Source organism: Clinocottus analis, unplaced genomic scaffold (assembly GCF_023055335.1).
Source record: "Clinocottus analis isolate CAN_PGR_092001 unplaced genomic scaffold, fCliAna1.0.p SCAF_22, whole genome shotgun sequence".
In the NCBI taxonomy this organism is placed as follows: domain Eukaryota; kingdom Metazoa; phylum Chordata; class Actinopteri; order Perciformes; family Cottidae; genus Clinocottus; species Clinocottus analis.
In genome coordinates, this window is record NW_027175954.1 from 12,021,181 (window position 1) to 12,044,153 (window position 22,973).

The 22,973-nt window shown below is 40.5% G+C and overlaps 3 protein-coding genes across 3 annotated transcripts; 2 read left to right on the forward strand and 1 right to left on the reverse strand.

The window, feature by feature from the left end:
• The first annotated feature begins 399 nt into the window (after positions 1 to 399).
• Positions 400 to 4,973, forward strand: LOC137793197 (centromere protein K-like). Its single transcript, XM_068589206.1, has 10 exons — positions 400 to 480; positions 661 to 762; positions 851 to 907; positions 1,784 to 1,847; positions 2,108 to 2,154; positions 2,262 to 2,344; positions 2,470 to 2,568; positions 2,899 to 3,034; positions 3,151 to 3,204; positions 4,350 to 4,973. The coding sequence occupies exons 1-10, from the start codon at positions 478 to 480 to the stop codon at positions 4,503 to 4,505; spliced, it is 801 nt and encodes a 266-aa protein (XP_068445307.1). The 5' UTR covers positions 400 to 477; the 3' UTR covers positions 4,506 to 4,973.
• A 199-nt stretch (positions 4,974 to 5,172) lies between these two features.
• Positions 5,173 to 12,484, forward strand: LOC137793352 (stromal membrane-associated protein 1-like). Its single transcript, XM_068589445.1, has 10 exons — positions 5,173 to 5,480; positions 6,444 to 6,577; positions 7,038 to 7,123; positions 7,242 to 7,317; positions 7,460 to 7,522; positions 7,641 to 7,716; positions 8,829 to 8,959; positions 9,527 to 9,743; positions 10,310 to 10,647; positions 11,694 to 12,484. The coding sequence occupies exons 1-10, from the start codon at positions 5,363 to 5,365 to the stop codon at positions 11,826 to 11,828; spliced, it is 1,374 nt and encodes a 457-aa protein (XP_068445546.1). The 5' UTR covers positions 5,173 to 5,362; the 3' UTR covers positions 11,829 to 12,484.
• A 6,950-nt stretch (positions 12,485 to 19,434) lies between these two features.
• On the reverse strand, positions 19,435 to 22,541 carry LOC137792963 (keratin, type I cytoskeletal 13-like). The gene is made up of 6 exons (XM_068588815.1): positions 22,032 to 22,541; positions 21,641 to 21,723; positions 21,378 to 21,534; positions 21,097 to 21,258; positions 20,801 to 20,926; positions 19,435 to 20,164 (listed from the first exon to the last, which is right to left on the reverse strand). Exons 1-6 carry the CDS (start codon positions 22,461 to 22,463, stop codon positions 19,940 to 19,942), a joined length of 1,185 nt encoding a protein of 394 aa, XP_068444916.1. The 5' UTR covers positions 22,464 to 22,541; the 3' UTR covers positions 19,435 to 19,939.
• Positions 22,542 to 22,973: the final 432 nt, after the last annotated feature.

The window sequence follows — 22,973 nt, forward strand, 5'->3', positions numbered from 1 at the left end:
TATCACATAGTAGTGTAGTGAGGTATATATGAAGGGTAAAAAATGCAATGCACTTTCCCTTTCCCTATTTATTTAAATTGTGTTATTTTAACTGTCTACAATTAGCATAATCTTTGCTGTGGCTTTGTTGGAAAAGACCTTGTTGTTTTATTCAAGAAAGAAAACAATAAAGACCTCAGTGCTGAAGAACTGTGTTGATTGACACGGTTTCTGCTTTATGTTGTCCACAATGCCAGATTGGTCATCACAAGCAACAGCTTTCTACTCACTGAGTCGTTTCACCTGAAAAAAAAGTTTAATCTGTATATCAGTTTTGAAGACCGCGCTGAACATGCGCAGACCGGCGCAGCCGCAACGCTCCTCAGCACTCCCCATCTGTCGCAGACGTTACGTCATCAGTATTGGCGGTTTTTTGAAAAAGGAGCGTTTGTTGTTGTTTTCCGTGTTGTGGAGAAAAGAGAGCGAAATTCAGATATTATGGTAAGACTGGGCGTCTCACTTGTTCACAGCAATGTAAAGTGAGATGTTTTCACATTAACTGTCGAGAATAGCGGCCCTGCAATGCCAACTTTTTGTTAATGTGTCACGAGCCACAACTAGCCGACAGCTAATAAAACCTCAAAGTCGCCACTGTTTGTGTATTTCATGTGTCGTGCTCAGGCTGAGGTGAAGCTCGGCGGCCAGGCGACAGCGGAGCTGTCAGAGGCCGCTCAGAGTGAGCTGATGGACCGGTGTGAGGAGCAGTTCGCTCAGCTGGAAAAGGTAAACTAATGTTTAACTAGTCCTTTCCAACCAGTCTCTGCTTGTGCAAAGAAGCTGCAAACCGCAGACCTATTCCTTTGTGTTGCAGCTTCAGAATGAGATTATACTTTGTGAACCAGATTCCTGCGAGATGCCTCAGCAGCAGGTGAGATGATTGCACATGTTCATTGATGATCTTTTCAGCTAATATGTATTTTCTCAACGTTACCTTGAAGTTGCTGTTGCTTTAAATTGCGAACAATATCTTTAAAACATTTTTTTTATACAGCCTTTACTGTACGCATAATGTCCATCAAAGGTTTATACAGAGGCAAGCAAAATAGCCTATTCATTTGACAGTGGAACTGCTTGAACAGCAATAAAAAGTTCATCAAACCTTGCCATTTTAGCACCACAAATTTTGAAAACGTTATGGTTTAAACGGATGAAACTCAATTAAAAATGTGATAGAGCTGTTAAAAAGGCTTTTTCTCAACAGCGGACATAACAGATAACAATGGAATTATGTTATAATTATGTTATAAATGTTTGCAAATTATGCAGCTTTTCAAAGTTGATTCATCCTTTTTGCATCACACATACTATGCGTCCCTAAAGGTATGACATCATAGAAACACAAATACCACACTGCCTCATTGTGACTCGTACTGCATCTCCACTGGAGTTTAGCTGAACTAGTCCTCAGGCTAACATAGCCTGCTTCAACAAACTAGAACCCCTGCATGCTTACCTGCCGGCGCAGATGTACTAACTTCCCGTTAGAACATCACCAAATCTTCCCAAGCCTTGTTGAAACTTAAAAGTATTTCACCACACCAAACTGAGATGATCGATATCCAGTGGAGGTTTTACAATCAGCTGGCTTAAAGGTAGCTATTCACATTTTATAAAACTATTGTTAGCTTGTTTATTTTACATTAATTAGGTGTGCCATTGGTGTGTGTAAATAACTTAATAACTAATCAGTAGCCTTTATAAATATGATGGCATGTGTTTATCTGTGAATATTCTTCTTCAATAGGCAATAAATCGACTGATAGCAACAGAAGCTGAACTGAAGCAGTGGCTGACCGTGGAGCCAGAATGTAAGTCCTATCTTCCCACTGAACCTGTAACAGTAATGAAATATAAGTGCTTACCACTGCAATATAAATACGACAAAATGGTACCAGTTCCTCTTAAATCAAAATGTATTTTCAGGCTTTGTAACTTTATAAAATGTTGTTTCCAAGCTTTCACATCATTTTAAATTGTTATACCTGCTGTATCTACTGTTTGCTATTACAACATTGGCATTTTATGAATGTATTTATAGTGTTTGTTCATTTATTTTTCCTCTATCCAGTGCTGGCATCAAATTCAGAAGTTTTACTTAAAGCTGGAAAAGAGGAGGTATGTCTGTGCTTAATATGTAACATTGAAGAATGTGTCTCATAGAAATTCCTTATTTAGATTCACTTCTAGTTATCCAATCCTTTTTCCCACTTTGTTTTCCTTAGATGCTCAAGCTGTGCTCTGAATTGGAGATGGTTGTTTCTTGCCATGAAGCAAAGAGAGACAAATTAAGAGAAACTAAACAACTGTGGGTACACTTTTTAGTAATATTGTAGACTTTAGAGCATATACACTAGATGTTTCTCATAAGTGAATGGAAGATACGTTTCATTTGTTTTGCTCAGTGTATTGCTCTGAACTTTTTTTTTTTAGTGAACAGAAGTGGTTGGAGGAGAAGAAACAGGTGCTGATAGCTGCCAATGACCATGTTGAACGACTTCAAAGGGAAAAGGGGACATTTTCAGAGCGCAGGTGAGTGTCATGGCGATCACACTAAACCAGAGGAGTTCAAGCTGTGAGGTGTATTTCCAGTAGAGGGCAGCAAAACACATTATTTTTTATCAAAAAAGGGAGAATGTGAATGCATTAACACAAGTACTTGAGTTAATTGTGTAAATGTGCCAGATTCAATTAATTAATAATTTTCACATACAGCTTGGTGGGCAAGTTGATGGCCTTCAAAGAAAACAGACGACAAGAGCACAGAAGCACTCAATCTTACTCAAACTTTACTTTGAAAACTGTACGTATGAACCAAAATGTGTGTCTGTGTGTGTTTGTATTGACATGTGCATTCCACAGTATATTGCAGGACACAAAGGTGAAAATCCAGAAGATGAAGGTCTACCAGGAAAGGTTGATGGAGTCTCTGGGGGACATACTGGAGAAGCACGTCCCTCTCCCTCAGAATGAATCCAGTACAAACAGGAAGAACAAGGTGCAGTGGCCTGTTCTGTGTTTGACGATCGTCCATGCTTTCGCAGCCTGCTACCATACCAAACATGTGCTGTTAGTACCACTGTGCAGATAACCATCTTTTGTTTCTTCTTTCAGAACATTGCCCAGGAGCTAGATGAAGACTTGATTTCACTTAATGAAATTCTTGAGGTGGGTTGTGATGCACTACATAATCAACTTTGATGTCCAATTATGTTTCCTTGGAGTTAAGTAAAAGCAGTATAATTATGATCATATTACATTTTAATACAGTTGTATTGCCATGTAGCTTTTCACTTTAGAATGTATCTTGTTATTTTGTTATTACTATTTTTATATATATATATATATATATATATATATATATATATATATATATATATATATATATATTTATATATATATATATATATATATATATATATATTTATATATATATATATATATATATATTTATATATATATATATATATATATATATATATATATATATATATATATATATATATATATATATTTATATATATATATATATATATATATATATATATATATATATATATATATATATATATATATTACAATACATCAGTGGCAGGCCATGCTTTTCGGCCATAGGCCTTCAATGAGTGAAATATAGTCCACATCAGTGCTGGACTGGGGGAAAAAACGGTCACACCGACCCGCGGAGCCACTCCACGGTGTGACGCGGGGGAAAAAAAGAGGAAACTCTGCAGTTTAACAATGCGCGGGGCCTGACCCACGAAGCCACTTCATCCACCAGCGTGGACGGCTGCAGCACCTAAAACTATAAAAATGTAATTGCTTCTCTAAATATGTTTCAACTTACCCTATATACTATACCATATTGTTTTTGTCAATGACAGTGAATAGTTACATCTTATCTCCTCCCCTCCCGTCCACTTGAATTTGAGGTCTGTAGATGTTTAATAAGGATGTATGGTTGTCATGGTCCACAGCTGTCAAATCTGCCAACTCTCAGTGCTGCACATGTATTTTAGTCAAGTGGTTGTATAAATAATTGCAATTGTCTCAAATTGTCTCCAATATGTGTGAAAATACTTAATGTTATACTATTTTGTTGGCCATGATACAGCAAATGTGCATAAAAAACATCCAGTGTTTGAGTTTGGGAAGGCCCTTTTGTCACGTTATCTCTCTCCTTGCATCTCATTCCAGTGTGGATTGTCAAATCTATCGAATTATATCATTGTAAATACAAACCTGCATACTCTATATAGATTGTATCGCCTTGCACCCTCACTTAACATTAATCTCCCTCTGTACCCCTACAGCTACTCATGAACAAGGTCCTAAATACACCACACGACCCCTATGTAACCCTGGACAACACATTCTGGCCACCGTACGTCGAGCTGCTGCTCCGCTATGGCATTGCAGTAAGGCACCAAGAGAATAACTACAAGATCCGCCTGGAAACCTTTTGTTAAGGCAGTGGTGCATTAGACACCTTGAGTACCACGTATCTCCTAATGTTTTTAATTTGAGTCAAATTGTATAGTGCCATCAACTTGTATATTTATGTTGGCTTGTATGAAGAAGAAGAAGAACTGAGAAAGATATGAGGTTTTAGAGATATAATGAAGTGTAAATTAATACATTTGCAAATTACCCAATTAGGGTTTACAAGTAAATTTGTACAGGGTAACCCTGGGTCATTTAAAACATCAGACTAACATCAGTCTAATTTTTGTGTAAACTCGTATCTTTAGGTTGATTTTTTTAATCTTCAATACATATTTCCTTTGATCCTATTTTCATAGCTTTTCAAGGGCAAGATTGAATGTGAAACTGAAGTTTGAATTTATGACTATATATTTGGGTTCATTTAAAGATGTTTGAGCTGCTTATTATGTTGCTTTTAAAAGCCTAAAGGTACCCAAGTGTTGAATTGTTATTTGTATGTATATATGTTCATTAATAATAAAAATAAACCAAAAAAAAAACACAACTTCTTATCTTTCCAGTCATAATTATTAATGGGGACTGATGGATAAACTTGTACTGCAGATAATTCTTTTTTTTTATCTATGAACATGTAAAACGTATTTCACGCGTAACGTCGTGCGTCAGAGACGTCAGACCCGTCGACCAATCAAACGCATGCGCCGCGTCAGCTTTAGCATTCCTGTGGGCGGAGAGGGGATTCCGGTTCCGGGTGTTTTCACATCTCACTCCGAGGCGTTCATCACTCCGACTATGGTCTTTTAACAGAAACGTAATTACATTTACGACTGATTAAAGTAGAGCTGTTTTATATTAAAGGAGTCCAACTAAAGCCGTCACTATGGCGACCCGCTCGGAGAGAGAGAAGGCCCAGAAACTCAACGAGCAGCACCAGGCCATCCTGTCCAAAATGCTGAGAGAGGAAGACAACAAGTACTGCGCCGACTGCGAGGCAAAAGGTACGACACCCACACTGTCGGTTTTTGAACAATTCAACTTCACGGAGTTCACATTTTCACTCTGAATCCGTCGCGAGAGTCTGCGTCGGTTAGCAGAGCTAACTCGCTCGTGTGTAACTGGCTCGAGCTCGTCAGCTGACATCTCTTCCCCTCAAGCTAAACTAAGTGGCTAACTAGCAAGCTAACTTCTCTAAATCTACGTAAGCCTCCCGCTCTCACTTCATGCCGCCTTCAGCGCTTTGGTCGGGTTTTACAAGCGTTTAACAGACTGGGGCAGGTTCTCCACAGGAACTTGTTTTCATGTTGGGTCATCGGTAAAGAATGCAGAGCTGCCTTTTGGCACTTTAAGTCACTACAAGATCTTGCATGTTTTTTTTTTTATTTCAGAATCAGAAACGTATTATTGCCACGTAAGTTATTACAAACGAGGAATTTGTCCTGGCGGAAGGTGCATCATAAAACACAACAACAACAACAACAACAACAACAACAAGGAATAGTTAACCGTACAAGTGGAAGTATAACATTTGGATAAAAAAATAAGTAAAGATGCAGTAAATAAGTAGCAATGCAAGTAAAATAAAAAAATAAAGGGGTAACGATCAATAATGATTATAATAAGAGTAAATGTAAAGTAAAGTGCACAGAATGAGGTAATGAATGTTGAAGTGACAGGTGATGAGTGAAGTGGCGAGTGACTTTAAATGTGCGGTGTGGACAGTTGTGCAGGAGGGAGAAGGGAAGGTCCAGGGGGAGACGGAGTCAGTCAGTGGGGGACCCGGGCTTTGTTGACTGCTGCCGGGAAAAAACTGTTTGTGTGGCGGGAGGTCTTGGTCCTGATGGACCTCAGCCTCCTGCCAGAGGGAAAGGACTTGAAAAGTTTATGTCCAGGGTGAGAGGGGTTTCTTCACACATCTCTCAATAATCACATCATATTACTGTTGTTGTTTTTTGCTTCATCAGGTCCAAGATGGGCATCCTGGAATCTGGGAGTATTTATCTGCATCCGGTGTGCTGGCATCCACAGGAACCTGGGAGTGCACATATCCAGGGTCAAATCAGTCAACCTGGACCAATGGACTTCAGAACAAATGCAGGTATTGTTTTGTTCTCTATGTACTTTGGTTCAATGACAGAAGACGATGCTTTTAGTCATTATTAAAGTGCTGCGGTGAGACATCATTGGAGATTTATTTCAGCATCCTTTATTTAGGCAAATCTGTTATCTAGTGAAGAACCGCCTTTTCTCTTCAAAGTCTACGACCTGTGGCAAGACTGCACATTTATTATAAACGGGTACTCTCAATAATTTAGCATTGTGCCTCAATAAACTTGGTTGACGGTGAGAGATACAAACTTTTAGTCCCTTGTTTGAGTCAACTTCAAGCATACCTACAACTCCCATAATGCAAATGTATTGGGTCTGTCACTTCGCTGCATTGATGTGGAACTTACCATAACTGCCAGTTTTCACCTTAATGTTTACTGATAACATGAACATACAAGTTATAACTATAGAAATGATATTTCATGAACCTGTCTTCTTTCTTTTTACAGAGTATACAGGATATGGCAAACACCAATGCCAGGCAGCTTTATGAGGCAAACCTTCCAGAAAACTTCAGACGACCTCAAACAGACCAGTATCCTTCACTATCAACAGACAGACTTAAAATAACTTGAAAGTGCAATGCTGTATATACTGACGGTATTCTTTTTTATACTTGTTCTCACCTATCTTTCTCTTAACTCTGACCTAAGAGCTGTGGAATTCTTCATCAGGGATAAATATGAAAAGAAGAAATACTACAGCAAGAATGTGACCAATGGGAGCAGTGTATGTATCCAGTTGTGTTTATACTAAATAGCTAGAATGTACATGATTTTAAAAGTAGTGTACACACTTTTGTAGATGAGTGGCTTAAGCTGGCATCAGTTTTCCTGATGTTCATTTTGAGTTTCTTTTGGGGTTTTTTCAGCCAAAAGATGGTAAGAAAGAGAGGGAGCCAGACAGAGGCAGCAAGGTGTCCTCCTACACCAAGGTAAAGTACTCATTCCTTCATGAGTAGAGCTGTTGTAGGAACATGCTCCTCATCATTTTTTGTCCTATATGAAGATGTCCTTACTGATTTTATTTATTTGAACTACAATTGCTTTTAGAGTGAAGAGTCAAGGCCAGCTCCCAAAATCAGCCCCGCTAAGACTTCAGAACCCTCCGTGAACCTTTTAGGCCTTGGTGAGTATCTCAGCGCTTCATGTACTGCTGGAAAATAAAAAATATTCTGAAATGTGCCTAATAAATGTGCTGACTGAGTCAGAGATATTTATGGAATCCGGTTAAATAAGTTTTCAGCTTGTACTTATTTTCCTGTTATTGCCGGTCCAATAAATGAATGGAAGACTATGAACTCATTGAGCTTCGAGGGTTTGTGGACTAATGGTGCTATTCAATTTCTTATTACTGATTTGTATTTAATTTGACTGTATGTGTGATGGGTTGCCTGTAACGCTTGCTTGGTGTAGCACGCTGTGGCATATTATGGCAGTGATGGTATACCACAGGGCCAAAACATGACTTTCTGTTTGTAGCTTGTGTCATCACCGTAAACTGGCTCAATGTGTAATAATCAAGCAGTTACCCTTTCTCTTGGTTTCTAACAGCTATGTAATATAGCAGTTACTGTGACTGTACATCTGACAAGAAGCAGACAAAACTAATCTGATCCGCTGTGTTATCAATACCGGTATAAGAACTTTAATGAAGTCTGTTGTTCTTTTACGTTGCTGTTGAGGCAGTGAACCACGTAGAACTACAGGTTGTTGTTCATTGATTGATTTGTTTACTATTCCAACTTTCTTTAGATGAGATGGTGATGACATTACTGGCTGAATATGCATGTCTAGGAATACATGTGTTATCACTTCATTACAGCAATTTAATTTACAGTTTAAAGTAAGATGACTTATTTATGCTACTGAGGGGCATCGCACTATTTGGTTTTGTGCTCAATGAGGTAATGAGGGCCAGCAAATATATTTTTTATTGGAATAATTCATTGTGTTTACTGTGCAGGCTGTTGTGCAGCTGTGGGAGGGTCTTAAATGAATAGAGCGATGACACGTATTCTCACATTAGCAAACATTAGCCCTGTTTGTTTTACACACCGTTTCACGGTAATTACATGGGTTTTATTCATGATCTTTCATTCTTGTGAATTCAGATAGAATGTCTTTGGGACTGTTGGCAGTGAGTTATGTCAAAACAGTCCAACACTAACACTTGTTTTCTCTAACTGTGAGCTCTTAATTTATTCCTGTAAAACCAGTTTCTTTACCTCTCCGTCACAGACGTACCGGCAGCTGCATCAACTAACAATGGTAGCACGAGCACAAGCCAGAACAACAATGACCTGGATATATTCGGCCCAATGGTATCCAACCCCCTCCCCTCATCCTCATCTGCAGCTCAGTTTTCTCAGGTAAAATCCAGCAAGAAGTTCCCTGTTCAGATTTAGTACTAATTTCTGAATAATGCTCTGTAGTGCTTGACAGTAATGGTTGTCTAGTTGTACAACTGAAATTAAGTGTGCAGTAGAAAATAAAAAGTAAAATGATAACTCCCAGCATCAATAGCCTACAAGACAGAAACACCAATACAAGAGACGATGAAAGAGGCATAGACAGAAAAGGAATGCAGCTAATGAGGCAATCAGTTGGCTAAACATTTAAATAGGACTGCAACTTGCGTATGCCCGTACGCATTTATTTATACATTTGTCTCCTTCATTTGTTACAACCTTGATTGAGTATAATGGTGATAAATGTATTTTCACTCCATTTATACATAAAGAAAACTGGGAAGACATTCTGTCAAATAGCTGATGGCAGTATGACAACGAGGTCGTAAACTCTAATCAAATGTAGTTGGGTTTAATGATGAAATCTTTTATTGATGATGATTTGTAGATTCGTTAAAAACCTGTGCAGTGCAGGTTTCAAATTGAGTCACTGATGTTTAGTTCATCTGAAACATTTCCACCTATCAGGTGAGCTCCGGTAACACAGCTGGCGATCCGACACAAGCTCGAGCAGCGGGGTCAGTGGGAGGCGGAGCCAGCTCGGGGTCGGGGCAGGGGGACCTGGACTTGTTCAGTGACACCAGTAGCACCACTAAAACCGAAGACACGGCCAAGAAGCCGCTGTCCAAGGACTCCATCCTGTCCCTTTATGGAACCAACAGCATGTCCCAACAGGTGCCCGCTGGTGAGGACGCAAACATAACAATGTGATAAACAACCCAAGTCATGTTCTTGAATTGTAATGTCTTTGAGACATAATCATTCTCTTATTGTAATGTCATTTATATTACATTTCTCTAATCCTAAAGCATTGTTTATGTTTCAGACAAATCTTGATATCACACAACAAAAGAAGTTTGCCTAAAATTGGGAGACATTTTTTGTTTTAAATCAGGAACTACTGATAAGGAGGAGAGACTGCCAATCTGACCAGACATTTAATTAATTCCAACTTTTGCCACTTTACTCTGTCTTAGACTTTGAAAACACCTGGGCTAGATTAACATTTTCCTCACTGAGGTAACGCTGGGATTCATGTGGTGAACAGAATCCATAAGGAGCAAGTAGATGCATGCTTGTATGTCCCAACACTGTCCCTCAGACCTGTTGTAACTTCTTGTCCTAATCAACAGGTTCCTTAAACAAACACACAGCCAAATATTTAACTAGTTTTGGAAAACACTGCACATGACAGGACAGGTGATGCATAACATTTTTCCCTCTGTTTTGCATGTCCCTCTTCCCCCTCAGCTGGCATGTTCATGGGCCCCTCCCAGATGCAGTTTCCTGTCCAGGCCACGGGTGGTTATCAGGCTTTCCCTGGCATGGGCACAGCCATGCCGCCTACAACAGTCATGGGTGCCATGATGGCTCAGAGCGGGGCAGCCATGATGGGGCCCAGTCCGGGAATGATGGTTGGGATGACGATGCCTAATGGCTTCATGGGGAATGCGCCAGCCACCGGTGTGATGGGCATGGCACCGAGGATGATGGGACCACAGGGCGGTGCGTTGCCTGCAGGCATGGTGCCTGCTCAGGGCATGTACACCATCCAGCCTGGCCAGCAGGCTCAGTGGAACATGGGTCAGGTATGGAGAGCCATTAAGCTATGTTGATTACTGCAGCATTGTAGCAGAGTATTTAAAAAGCAACTCTACATTCAATCTTGCTCTGTGTGCATGTAGGCTTGCTTATGGCAAAAATCATGATCGTTTCTTTGGTGAATATTGAGATCACGATTTATTAACACGATTAATCACTGACTTTGTAAACGTGTCTGGAAAGAAAATGTTAGAGTTAAATGCCTCGATCTTATCTGGTGCACTTTGAGAGCAAAAAATGAGACACTATATCTATAATTACATTCAACTATAAACACTTTGGTTGTATATACATGAACGGTGATGACACAGTCAAAAACATGGCACACTCGCAAAGCATGGTAAACAAGATCCATGTTTCAAGACTGCTTCGCTGGGGTTTTCCGACATCGGCACACTGAGGACGGTCAGCTGCCGTTGGCACTTGTGCCGGGAGAATGAACAGGGAGAGAGAGGAGCAGCAAGCACTTAAAGGCGAGCTCAGGGCCAGGGGTGCTGTAAACTAGCATAACCTTCACCCCAGGCCTTTCCAAGCCAACCTGGAGAAACTTAGCCCTGAAAATAATCATTTGGTGCTAATCTTATTTTCATAATCATCAAAAGTCACTGAAATTCAATAAATTGCACAGCCTTATGTTCATATGTGTCTGTCACGTGTGATTTGTTTTACATGTGACCACACCCAGCTAGGGTGATGAATTTCACACAAGTGCATTGTGAAGTTACTACACAGGATGTGGACCAAGCATCCAGCAGCCTACACGGGTATAAAAAATATATGGAGCAGCAATAATTGATTCCTGAAAGGAGACACCCAACCAAGGCCGTAAATGGTCTAGTGAAGAGGTTGTGCAGGAGGAGCTTTGATTTACTTTCAACTTGGACTTGTATTGTTTAGTAGCATGCTTTTACCTCATGTCTCAATCCGCCTTCAGAGATCATGGACTAGTTTCAGGACATGGTTGGGTTTATAATATATTACAATCCATGATGTAATACTCGAGTGTTGACGTAGATCTCTCTCCCATCCTCAGGTGAATCAGCAGATGTCAGGGTTGACTCTGAACGGTGCAGGTGGCCAGATGGCCTTTGGTCAGCCTCCGTCAACAATGGGTGGATGGGCCGCCGCAGGATCTGGCCAGACTCTGAGCACACAGCTATGGAAGTGAGCCTTAGAGCGGGTTGATGGTTGGGCAGAGTAAGATTCAAGGTGGCAGAAGTGCAAAATATATCTTGTGCTGCTTTGCACCTCTCTATGAACTGATGCCCATTTCCATCGCGGACCAGCCTTCCGAACATGAAATTGTATCTCCTTTTTTTTCCTTCTCCCTTTCTCTGTCTCTCTTTCTCTCTATTGTGTGAGTGAATTGGGAGTCATACAGGATTACAGCCTGGCAGTTTCTGCCTGTCATATGGTTTTTGATCATAACTTTTATTTTCCTTTTTTGGAAAAATTACAAGGAAATAACAGTCCCAACAAAAATGATATTGACATATCAGAAAAGCTGCAGGACCAGTTACACGAGCTTTTATTGTATCACTGTATTATTATAAGAAAATATAACATTTAAATGAATAGTATTTAATGGGAGAAGATGGGACTATCAAGTCTGTCAGTACTGCTCCAAAATGTACAGCGCTGTATAACCTTCTTTTAAAGTACTTGTGGTTCCCCTATAAAATTAAAGTCATAATAAATGATTGGCTCTGATGTGTCTTCTATAAATAAATATTCCTGCAGGGTCATTTGTATCACCTATACTTGCCTAAATTCTGATCCAGGATCTCACTTCACCACCGAAACTAACTGACAGTAATATACAACATTAAACTCATCAAATTGTGATATTGGGCCTTTGCAAATCACTCGAAGAGCCTCATAGATCTTAGATTGTTTAAATAATTTGTTTACAAAGGTGTATTGGTCCAACATAATCTTGTCATACGGTTATGTTTGTGTAGTTTTCATGCTGGTCCTGCCCTCTAGATGGCAGTAGTGTGCCTTGGGAAGTCTAGCAGGATGTAAAAGCTTCACAGCATGAATGTGATATTATGTGACATATTTGCAGCGCATTAAAAGGTTTAGCAACTATTTGCAAACAGTCAGCACAGATAGTTGTTGAGGCATTGAGTACTTCTAAAGCTCAAGAGTTTTTTTGTTTTTTTTTGCTATGTCACATGTCTGCTTATAGAAAATGGAACAAAATAAATGTAATTGACTATTTGCATACTGTTGAGTAGTTGTTTCCCTTCTATCAGTGCCAAAACAATTAGCCCCCTTTCACCTAAGTTTGACAATTTTGAAAAGCATGGTAATTCAATTTTAACAAATACAATTATGTGCAACAAATGTCACAAACCACCTGCAAAACAAGTTGCCAGACTGAGTGAGTTTACTGTACTATGACATTTTTAAGGGCTATGACATTCTTTTCTATGAAATACTATATTTTATCATAGTCTTATGATATTTAATAACATACTATACATATATTATTTAGAAAATGGGTCTTAATCTCGGGACCCGCGAGCCAATATTTTGTGGCCCCCTATTTAGTCTAAGCCTTAGCACCTTGTTGTTTTTCATTTTAACAATATGCTCAGTTGAATTTTATATATATAGTATTTAAATATTTAAAAAAAGTTGTGCTATTGACTGAATTCTCTGCATGGACTGTCAGATGTCCAGGTAGAGGTGCTCAATTAATTAGTGAATTATAATAAAGTAATATTGATCAACTTTATTCTTGAACTAATTAATAATATTAAATTAAATCTAAAAATATATGACCTTTTAGTCACATTACCGGATATTGGTTTAGAAAGAAAGGACAAAAAAAAGAAGAAAAATAATAATAGTTTTCTGGCCTTAAGTAATCTGGTTGCCCTGAAGCTTTCATATTTGCATTTTTATTTAAATAAAACACGCTAAACAGAGCCTTTATTCATTCTCTATGGCAACGCTGAAATCTGCAGATGTAATATATCTTTGGCCGCTCGAGGCGCAGTGGAGCTGTTTTGAGTTAGTCTGTTTCTTCAGCATTACCACAGCTGTTTGACCCCTTCTCAGCGGATGTGAAGAGTGTCCAGAGAACGTTACAAATGGGACTTATTGACTTGCATCGCAACAGTGATCTAAAAGCTAAACTCAGAGAGGCACAAGGAAAACCAGACATGACTCGACAACTTATGAGAGAATTGCCTCCATGCTTCCCTGAGCTGACAAAAGAGATCAGTGGGTGATGTGCCTTTTTGGAAGCACATATCTGTGTGAGAGAGTTTATTAAATACAGTACAGGTCCTTGATGCCCATCATGAAGCTGTACTCAGGGTTTCCACTGTGACCTCGATCAGGGCCAATGTGGCTCAGCTGTGTGAGCAGAAGCTGCCAGGCGTCTGGCAAAAAATAGAATAAAGCACAACTGTGTTCAAGGATTGCACTTGTGGGTTTGTTGCAGTTTCAATAAGTTATTAAAAAAAAAAATGTGTTAACTGTGATGAAAATATGTTATGAATGTAAAAGTAAATAAATAAGTAAACTTTCAAAAATATTGCACTGTCTGTGCGGCCCTCTCATGCAATCACAATACATGGGGTGGCCCCAAGCCAAAATGAGTTTGAGACCCATGATTTAGAGCATACTATAACCTTTTTTATGACATTTCTATTTGACAATCTATAATATGACCTTTAATGACAAGTTAAAGGTGTACAATCAATCTGTCAGGCATTTTTCATTTTTATACATACGCACGTGGTGGTCAAACAAGCCAGAAATTAAAAGGAGAGGTAGCTGCGTTAGCGAGAACAAAGCAGTGAAATAAAATATTTTATGATTACATGCATTTTATAGTTGTAATGTGTGTCCCTGTTAGTAAGCAAACTTTAATGGGTTTAATTTGTTAAAGATGAGTCAGGTGGGTGGACAACGTTGCGCAACAACAGGGGCTCCCGGGAAGCTGCAGGGTGCAGGTGAGGGTGCTGTGAAGCTCACGTGGCCGGACTGACTTTCCAAGCCTAACCAGAGGTCGTTTCTACGCACCGCTGCGGAGGAAATGCCCATGGAGAGGAGGATCAAACCAGACCACCTAAAATATTGTGCTTCATTATGAAATATGGCAATATGAAATACTTGTCAGCAGGCCACTGCTGTCTAAGTAACTGATTAGAAATACTGAACAAAATATAGATTGTGTTTGAAGCAGTGGCGAGCCGTCAGGGCCTTCTCCGCTGGCCTAAACACTATCACAAAGTTATAGCTATTTTATTATTTATTTATTTTTCACAAATACACTACATGTATTATAATTATGTTCCCCTACTAGCTTATTTTCTCATTGCACAGCTTCCTCTGTGGCTTTGCCTTCAGCCGCTGAGAATCTGTTAAGAGCGCACAATCGCATTTTTCCTCTATTTCTCTGGTAGATCAGTGGCTTAAACTACATGGAGAGGCCTTCCAGCCACCTACTGGAAAAAAAAACTTATTGTAGGACTCAAAGTCCAACTTTTGGTTTTAGTATTTCTGATACAGCAGGAGACACATGTAGCTGCACATGAAACCACGTTCATGCAGTGCATGACCAGGGACAGTGTTAGACAGGTCGAATGGAGGCATCCTGCCACACACGAGCTTAGTGTGGGGGGTGTTTAAAGGTGACAGTATTAGATTTTGATGTATTTTTTTCTTTTGACCAAAGTGTTAGATTACATATCATATTACATATTACATCAACAAGGTGCAGCACATTTAATGGCACAGTGCCATTTATTTTCTATGGGTTTAATGAGGAGTCTAATCTGTCTAAAAGTCGTCTATCATGTTGACTATAACAAACTCATTTCTAAACGTACAGGGAACCAGCACTTGGTGGCAGTAGTGCATTAGTTGTTTAAAGAAAAGGGAGTTTCAGTTCAGTCTGTAGCCAAAATGAACTAACTCTCACTGGTCTCTCTGTTTGCTGTTCTGTGCCAATATGTGCATATTGTTTTTTCAATTCCTGTCCTATTTGTTTTAATGTATTTTCTAGTTGCCCTTATTACATTTAATCACTTATGAATGTAGCTTGTTGTTGAGGTTTTCCCCTTCCTAACAATGGTTAGAAAGTGTTAAATACAGAGCATCAACTTTATGATTACTACTGCCTTATTAAGGCGCTTTTGTTATATTTGATTATGAAACTTTTGGGCACATTCACATGCAGAATTTGGAAAATCAGAGTCATACTGTAGGTGTTTACAGCCAGTAGCAGTTTTGTAGGGAAAATGTGCCTCACTCTACCTCTGAGCGGTTTGGATCAGTAGTTCTTTCATTGAGTGTTTCTCTCTGGCGCTGTAATAGGGATTTCAACATAATGTATGTCTTTAAAAACACACAATATGTATGTACCCAATGCATGCTGGGATATGCTCCAGCACTTTAAAAGTGAATGTACTTACTTTTAAAGTCACTACATTAAAATGCCACAGATTAAAAGCCCTTTGTGTAAACTCTCTCTTTCACGATAGCGCTGATCGTATTTACAAAGCTACTCAGCCCTGCCCAAGTAAGTCCATCCTGTCTTCAGGATCCTGCAATTGTATGCAGTGTGTGCTTCATCAAACCAGCCTTGCAACTCCAGCCTTTTACCATCCTCCATTTCCAATTTAGAGCCACATGCTTTCTTAATAAAGCAGAAGCCAATGCTGTGTTTATGGTGAGAATGGACTCGCAGGAAGACCAAACTCACAACCGTGCACATGGAAGAAAGTCACATCTATCTCAATCCTGGCAGGGCCTGAAAGCCCCTGAAGTGTGTTTGGTCCAGTTCCACTCTCTACCTCTCAACTGTTCCTACGCCTCACTGCAGCTCATGGGCACAGCTTGAACACTTTCACAGTAAGGTTTGATGCCATACTGCGTCTCAGACCTTCCAGCAAAGAGGTTAGGCATTCCTCTCAGCTTGTGTGTCAAACCTAACACTGCTCCAGAATAGAGTCCGCCAGTCGTGTGAAGAATGTTCCTTCTCTCCACATCAACATTCCTGCTGATATGGGCGTCGGCTTCTGGTTCAACCATTGCAGATATGACTAATACTTAACTAAACATTTCACTGATATGAAAGCTGAAACTAAGAAAGTCCACATGGAACTACAGCAGGCCCACGTTCAAGTGAGCTTTTGACATTCTTCAAAACAGTCAAAAATGTATATATATATATATATATATATATATATATATACATATATATATATATATATATATATATATATATATATATATATATATATATATATATATATATATACATACAAACATACAAAAACTGAAGCAAACAACCATGCCCTGCTTTCAGTTGTTGTGCTAAACTAAGCCCAAACTGGCAGCTTCATATCTAGGATACACATATTAAATTAGGACAAATGTTCTCAAGAAAGAAAATGAGAGTTCCTCCCAAGATTTCAGACTATTTTCCTTCTTTATACAGCATTGATTTTTGTATATGTCTGAATTTTAAAACGCACTGCAGCAATAAACTCTTAAAAAAAACATGCTGTGACTTGCTTACAGGTTTTTAGTTACTGGTTACAGGTTACACACATTGTCCATATCACTGTTGTTTCAATAGTTGCAAGAGAAAGCAGAAAAGAGAAAGAATCCAAAGTATCCGGAACTTGTCATTAATTGAACTGAATTGAACTCTGTGGAAAGTATTCCCAGACATCAGGTACGTAACCTCTTCTTCTTTCTGAATTATCCTTCAGGCTGTCTTTGATGGCAGACAGCCATGACAGGGAGAAAATACAGAAATGTCTGCTGACAAATTGGCGCCGCTCCCTATCATATTCTTTTGTGCAACCACGTGCAGACAGTCTGCCTATTCATGCTGTAAATAATGAACTACTCCGTGTCGGCTTCTTTTGCGTCTTACCCTGATCCCCTTATCTATTAATCCATCATTAACTTACATTTTGTCACAGTTTATTTCTTCATGATGACAAGCTTAATATTACACCCAGAGGCTCCTGAACAAATTGAAGAAAATCCTTTTAATTATGTGGGCGAGGTGCTGTCAATCATTCATAAAACTCACAATAAAACGGATAACTCCAATTAGAAAAAGAAAAAAAAAGGGAAAAAGCAGACAGTGAGCTTTGGAAATCAACCAGCTCTTTAAATTCATCAATGTTAAGCTGCCTTGATGGAGAAAAAAGACTACAATGACGACAAGTAAATGTAGTTCGTTATCAGTTACAGTTATGTGCAGGTCTATTTCACACCCGCGCTGTCATTTTTACAAGATACCGAGTGTTAATATCTGAATGTGTTCAATTTGGACAGAGCCAAGTTTGCACTTTTCCGGTCCTTATGCTAAGCTAGGCTAACATCTCATATTTAGTACACAGACACACAGTGGTATCAACCTTATCATGTAACACTCTTAAAAAAATTAAATTAGCCATATTTCCTTTTTTTTGACGCCGTGCAGTTCATTATTGAACCCCGAATCCACCAGGAATGCCTTTGTTCATGCTAAACTGTTTATTATGATGTCATCATAATCCACATCATATGCTCTGGTCTACTTTTTCGGATTCATGTAATATAGTCTTTGTTGACATGCATGTTCAAAGTATATGAACATTGCTGTGCATATGACCTTCAGCAGTTGTACCGCACTGTATCTGAAACAGAAAAAACGGAAACAAGTATATATATAAGGCATATTTTATACATAGGAAAAGTCTTAAAAATACAAAATGCACAACATCTAAATACATCGAACGTGTCACCATCAAAGAACTTCATGACATTTGCTCTGGACTTTAATGTTAAATTACAAGCATAACTGGAAGGGCTCCGTCATCAACTATCATAACAGTGTGGAAGAGACGCCGGTGTGCAACAAAACAGGTCCAAATATGGGTGAGTGAAGCTCCTCAGAGGGCGGTGGATTTTGCAAGCTGATCCTCTCTATAATCTCTCTCTTCTCCAAAACCGACATTACACCATCATTTGAGAATTATGAACTCTTGACAGGATTTCACTGTAATTTTAAAAGCTGTAACTGCTGACCTGGACAGAGTGCAAAGGCTCAAATGTTACTCTCTCCTCCCCACACACCACACCAACATAACAACTCCCTGCCTCTCTTTCACACTGAACATAACATAAGAACATAACACGTATATATTAGTTCATCATCACCCGAGGAACTGCACCCTACATTTTATCATTACAGCTCATTGGTCATTTGCAATCAATCATCGCTCATAAAGAAGGCAAAGTTCAGTACTGATAGCACCTGTTTCCACACAGACTCTCTTTGTTTAGTCAGTCAGTGTTTGCGTTCCCACTCAGTATTTCTATCCTGAGTCCCGCGTGTTCTTGTTACCAGGTGACATGAGTTACATTGACTTCATGTGGCACTGTGTTGAAAGCCTCCAGGGCAAAGGTTAGTCAACCATTTGGGTGTGTGTTGTTTTAAAAAAAAACTCCTCGGGCCAAGGCCTGAGGCTCATTTATTTTATTTGGTCACAGATGACTCTTTTCTTTTTTTGAGAGCATCAAGTTCAACATCCCTGTGCGGTCATTCCTTAGATTCCCTAATGCTTTCCAGTCCAGAGCTCTTAACCATTGTTCACCTTTTCCTGACAACAACCCCGGTTGTGTAACAGTTCTGCAGCCCACCTCCCAGAATGCAACGTTGCCATGACGACTACACAAACAGAGCGATGTTGTTGAGAAAGACGTCGTCTGTTTTGCTGAAAGATCATAAAAGTCACGAAACAACGCAATTCGTGTCCACTAGCAGATTTATTGCTCAGACAGGTCACACACACTCACACACACACACACAGGGGTTTCTTTTAAAATTGCAAATGTTGTAGATTTTAACACGGGCTTCACTTTTAACATTTCTTAGGTTTTTTCAGTACAGTTTCAGTCGTCTTGTGTATCAGATTTTATTGGTGTGTGTGTGAGTCTGAGTCCAGCTCGTCCTGCCAGTTGGATCTTCTAGCTGGAAGTGCGCACAGTGGTGGTTGTGGTTGTGGTCTTTGAGCCCCCTGTGAAAAAGAGAAGAAGAAAAAAATCAAGTTGGCATGACTTCAGGCTCGTATTTCACTGGCTTTACTGTTATGTAATGTCTCGTAAAACACGTTACGTACCTTTTGGTCTAGAATGAGGGAAAGGGAATAGAAAAGTAGAGGAAAAATGAGTGAATTGACGCATTATTTTCTCGATGAATTGTGCATTTTACTTTAAATGATCTCAAATGGCCATGCTCCTGTATTATTGTGTCTACCTGGTCTCCTCTGTTTCCAGCAGGCTCCTGTACACTGAGATCTCCTGCTCCAGCCTGGTCTTGATGTCCAGCAGCATCTTGTAGTCGTGGCCCTGGGCCTCGATGCTTCCGCGCACGTTGCCGAGGTCAGCTTCAAGCATGTTGATCGTGTTCTGGAAGGCGGCGAGCATGGCGCTGTAACGCCCGTCTGTCTCCGCCAGCGTGTTCTCTAGCGCCCCTTTCTGTGGACAGACGCAAAGAATAAAGGCTCTGATCATCACACACGCAAATTGAGACATAGTTTGACGTTCATACTTGCAAACCTGTTTACTGTAGTAAATCTTTTGTGACAATTTAAAGCTACAGTCTGGAACCACGCCCTGGATTATATGTCTGACAGACACAAAAGCATATCTATTTTCCTAAAGCATTATCTCTTCTTTGTTAGGGAATGATTAGCAGAGGCATATGTGCTTGGTGTTGAATGCATGTGTCTTTTAGCTGTTCGTCCACTGTTATTCAGGAGTATTGTGCTTCCAGCAGGGAGTGTAACATGATTTACTTCAGCTGGGAGATAATCCATGGGAGTAGATTTTTTGGGTTCAACATTCCTTTAGCTTTCTTCAAGCTCTTTAATGTGTTCCAGAAACTGAGCCCTTCCCTCCCTTCTCCACAGCTCCCATCACTCTTATCTTTCTCTCCCTCCCTTCATTCTTTCAATAAAGCCTCTTTCTGTTCCCCTCCCTTATGCTCTTTGGCCCTCTGTCTCTGTCTGTTTCTCCATTTCCTCAGACAAGACAACGATGGAGGAATTTTTGCTCATATAAGGCAAGATCAGTGGGATGTTGAACAGATGCTTTGTTTAGATTTTTACTCACCATGCTGAGCTGAGACTGCAGCTCAATCTCCAGGCCCTGCATTGTGCGCCGCAGGTCACCGATCTCTGTCTTCGACGTCTGGATTGTCTCTGTGCTGCTCGCCACTTCTTTGGAAAGGGTTGTGGACTAGAGCAAGAAGAAACAGACACGGTTGTTAAGAAGATGAAGAAGTCTTGCTGATTAACCGTCTTAGTTCCCAAGATCATTATGTTTAATTATAGGTTAGACATTTGAGGGAGTAAAGCCAGTCATTTGCAACGTGTGGGGTTTGATTGTTTATGGAAAAGTCTTTTCACCTTCTCATTAAACCAGCTCTCCTGCTCGCGGCGATGTTTGTCAGTGATGGATTCGTACTGGGCGCGGATCTCGTCCAGGACTTTGTTGAGGTCTACCTGGGGTGCGGCATCAACCTCCACGTTGACTGTGCCAGTAAGCTGAGCGCGCATTGCTGCCAGCTCCTAAACAAAATATATAGAATAGAGGTCAGCATTATGATCTATTTGCAGCATTTCAAAGACTCCTGATTCATGTTCGCACAGTGCGCATTGATCATTATTATTAGAGTATTGATCATTACCTCTGCGTGATTCTTCTTGAGGTAGGCCAGCTCATCCTGCAGACCCTCAATCTGCATCTCTAGGTCAGCCTTTGTCAGGGTGGTCTGGTCCAGTAGACGCCTCAGGTTTCCAATGTCAGCCTCAACTGACTGGCGCATCATCAGCTCATGCTCGAATCTGATTAGTTTTTGAGAGTAGAGAACAAACATATGAGACAACTGCAACCCTTAACCCCTTTTGAAGATGAAGGTAGGGCCTCAGACATTTGAAGATTCCTGCTTACTTGGTTCTGAAGTCATCAGCAGCCAGTTTGGAGTTGTCAATCTGGAGCAGGATGTTGGCATTGCCGATGGTGGCGCCGGCAATCTTTAGGAGAAGAATAAAGAAAGTTATCAGAGGGCAAAGGCTCAAAAGAGATAATGCAGTGACATAGGATAAAGATTGGTTTGCTATGAATTATACACTAATATGTCAGTTAACTTCCCATGCAGTGCTTCTCAGCTACATCACCTTATGAAGTCCCACAGTTACAACACTGCCATATTGTCACGCATGCTGCCGACACACTTTACTTTGCATGACCCTTTTAACATCCTCCCTTGATAATCATTAACAGCACAACAAACATTTGACTTGTCTGGATTTCAGGTTGCTGGGGCAGTCACTCGCTATACCTTGTCCTTCAGGTCGTTGATAATGGCCCAGTAGTTGCTGTAGTCCTTCTCTGCTGCAGGCCCCTTCTGCTCGTAGTACTCTCTGATCTGCACCTCCAGCTTGGAGTTGGCCGCCTCCAGAGAGCGGACCTTCTCCAGGTAGTTGGCCAGGCGGTCATTCAGGTTCTGCATGGTGGCCTTCTCGTTCAGGTGCCCGGTGCTCTGGTCCAGTGCGCTGGACAGGTCAAAGCCCATGCCGCCTCCCATGCCGCCTCCCATGCCACCTCCATACCCAGAGGAGAGAGTGCGCACGCTGGAAGAGGAAATACGTGGGTTTCCTCTGAAGCTGTATCCTGACACACTGTGAGCCTTGTGGGGAGCAGAACTCGATGTGTAGCTGCGGCTCTGCCTCACCATCTGGGGACCACTGCTGATGCTTTGGCTGTAAAACATGATGCAAGGCTGGCTGGCTGTCTGCTGGTCAAGAGAGAACACGAGGAGAAAGGACCGTTATACAGCTGTGGACTGTAGCAGGACTGTGGAGTATGATAAAGAGTGTCCGGCTCTTGATATAGTGCTGGACCAGGGGCGGGTCTGGCTGGGGGGAGGGGCATGGAGAGGGTAGGAGGGAGTTTTCCTTTACAGTTCAGCCAGGAGCTTGGCACAGCCTCCATTTGTTTTCCTCTCAGGACCAGGGTCCGGTTTCTTTCCACTTCTGTGAGGAAACTGTTATGGAATGTGTGTGTATGTGCTAGTGTGTGTTGCTGCTTCGGTGTTTGTGTGTGAGGCTCTGTTGGTCCGTGGGGCTCTCTCGGAGTGTGTTATTAGTGTGTGCTTGTGTCTCCATCCGCATGAAGACTTGCATTCGCTTTGACATATACCTGCAGTCAGGCCTTGATCTCCACATTCATTTGTATCCTAATGCAAATAGAAAAGGTGGGTTATTGTTTTAACGTCCCACCA

Bases quoted from the DNA above. Each gene is read 5' to 3' on its own strand.
- LOC137793197 (XM_068589206.1), top strand. The intron at 908-1,783 runs GTGAGATGATTG...CTTCTTCAATAG, and splicing joins GCGAGATGCCTCAGCAGCAG to GCAATAAATCGACTGATAGC. The intron at 2,345-2,469 runs GTGGGTACACTT...TTTTTTTTTTAG, and splicing joins TTAAGAGAAACTAAACAACT to TGAACAGAAGTGGTTGGAGG.
- LOC137793352 (XM_068589445.1), top strand. From the start codon at position 5,363: ATGGCGACCCGCTCGGAGAGAGAGAAGGCCCAGAAACTCAACGAGCAG. The intron at 6,578-7,037 runs GTATTGTTTTGT...TTCTTTTTACAG, and splicing joins GGACTTCAGAACAAATGCAG to AGTATACAGGATATGGCAAA. The intron at 7,717-8,828 runs GTGAGTATCTCA...TCTCCGTCACAG, and splicing joins CGTGAACCTTTTAGGCCTTG to ACGTACCGGCAGCTGCATCA.
- LOC137792963 (XM_068588815.1), bottom strand. From the start codon at position 22,463: ATGTTTTACAGCCAAAGCATCAGCAGTGGTCCCCAGATGGTGAGGCAG. The intron at 20,927-21,096 runs GTGAAAAGACTT...TTCTTGCTCTAG, and splicing joins AGAGCTGGTTTAATGAGAAG to TCCACAACCCTTTCCAAAGA. The intron at 20,165-20,800 runs GTGAGTAAAAAT...GTCTGTCCACAG, and splicing joins TGCAGTCTCAGCTCAGCATG to AAAGGGGCGCTAGAGAACAC.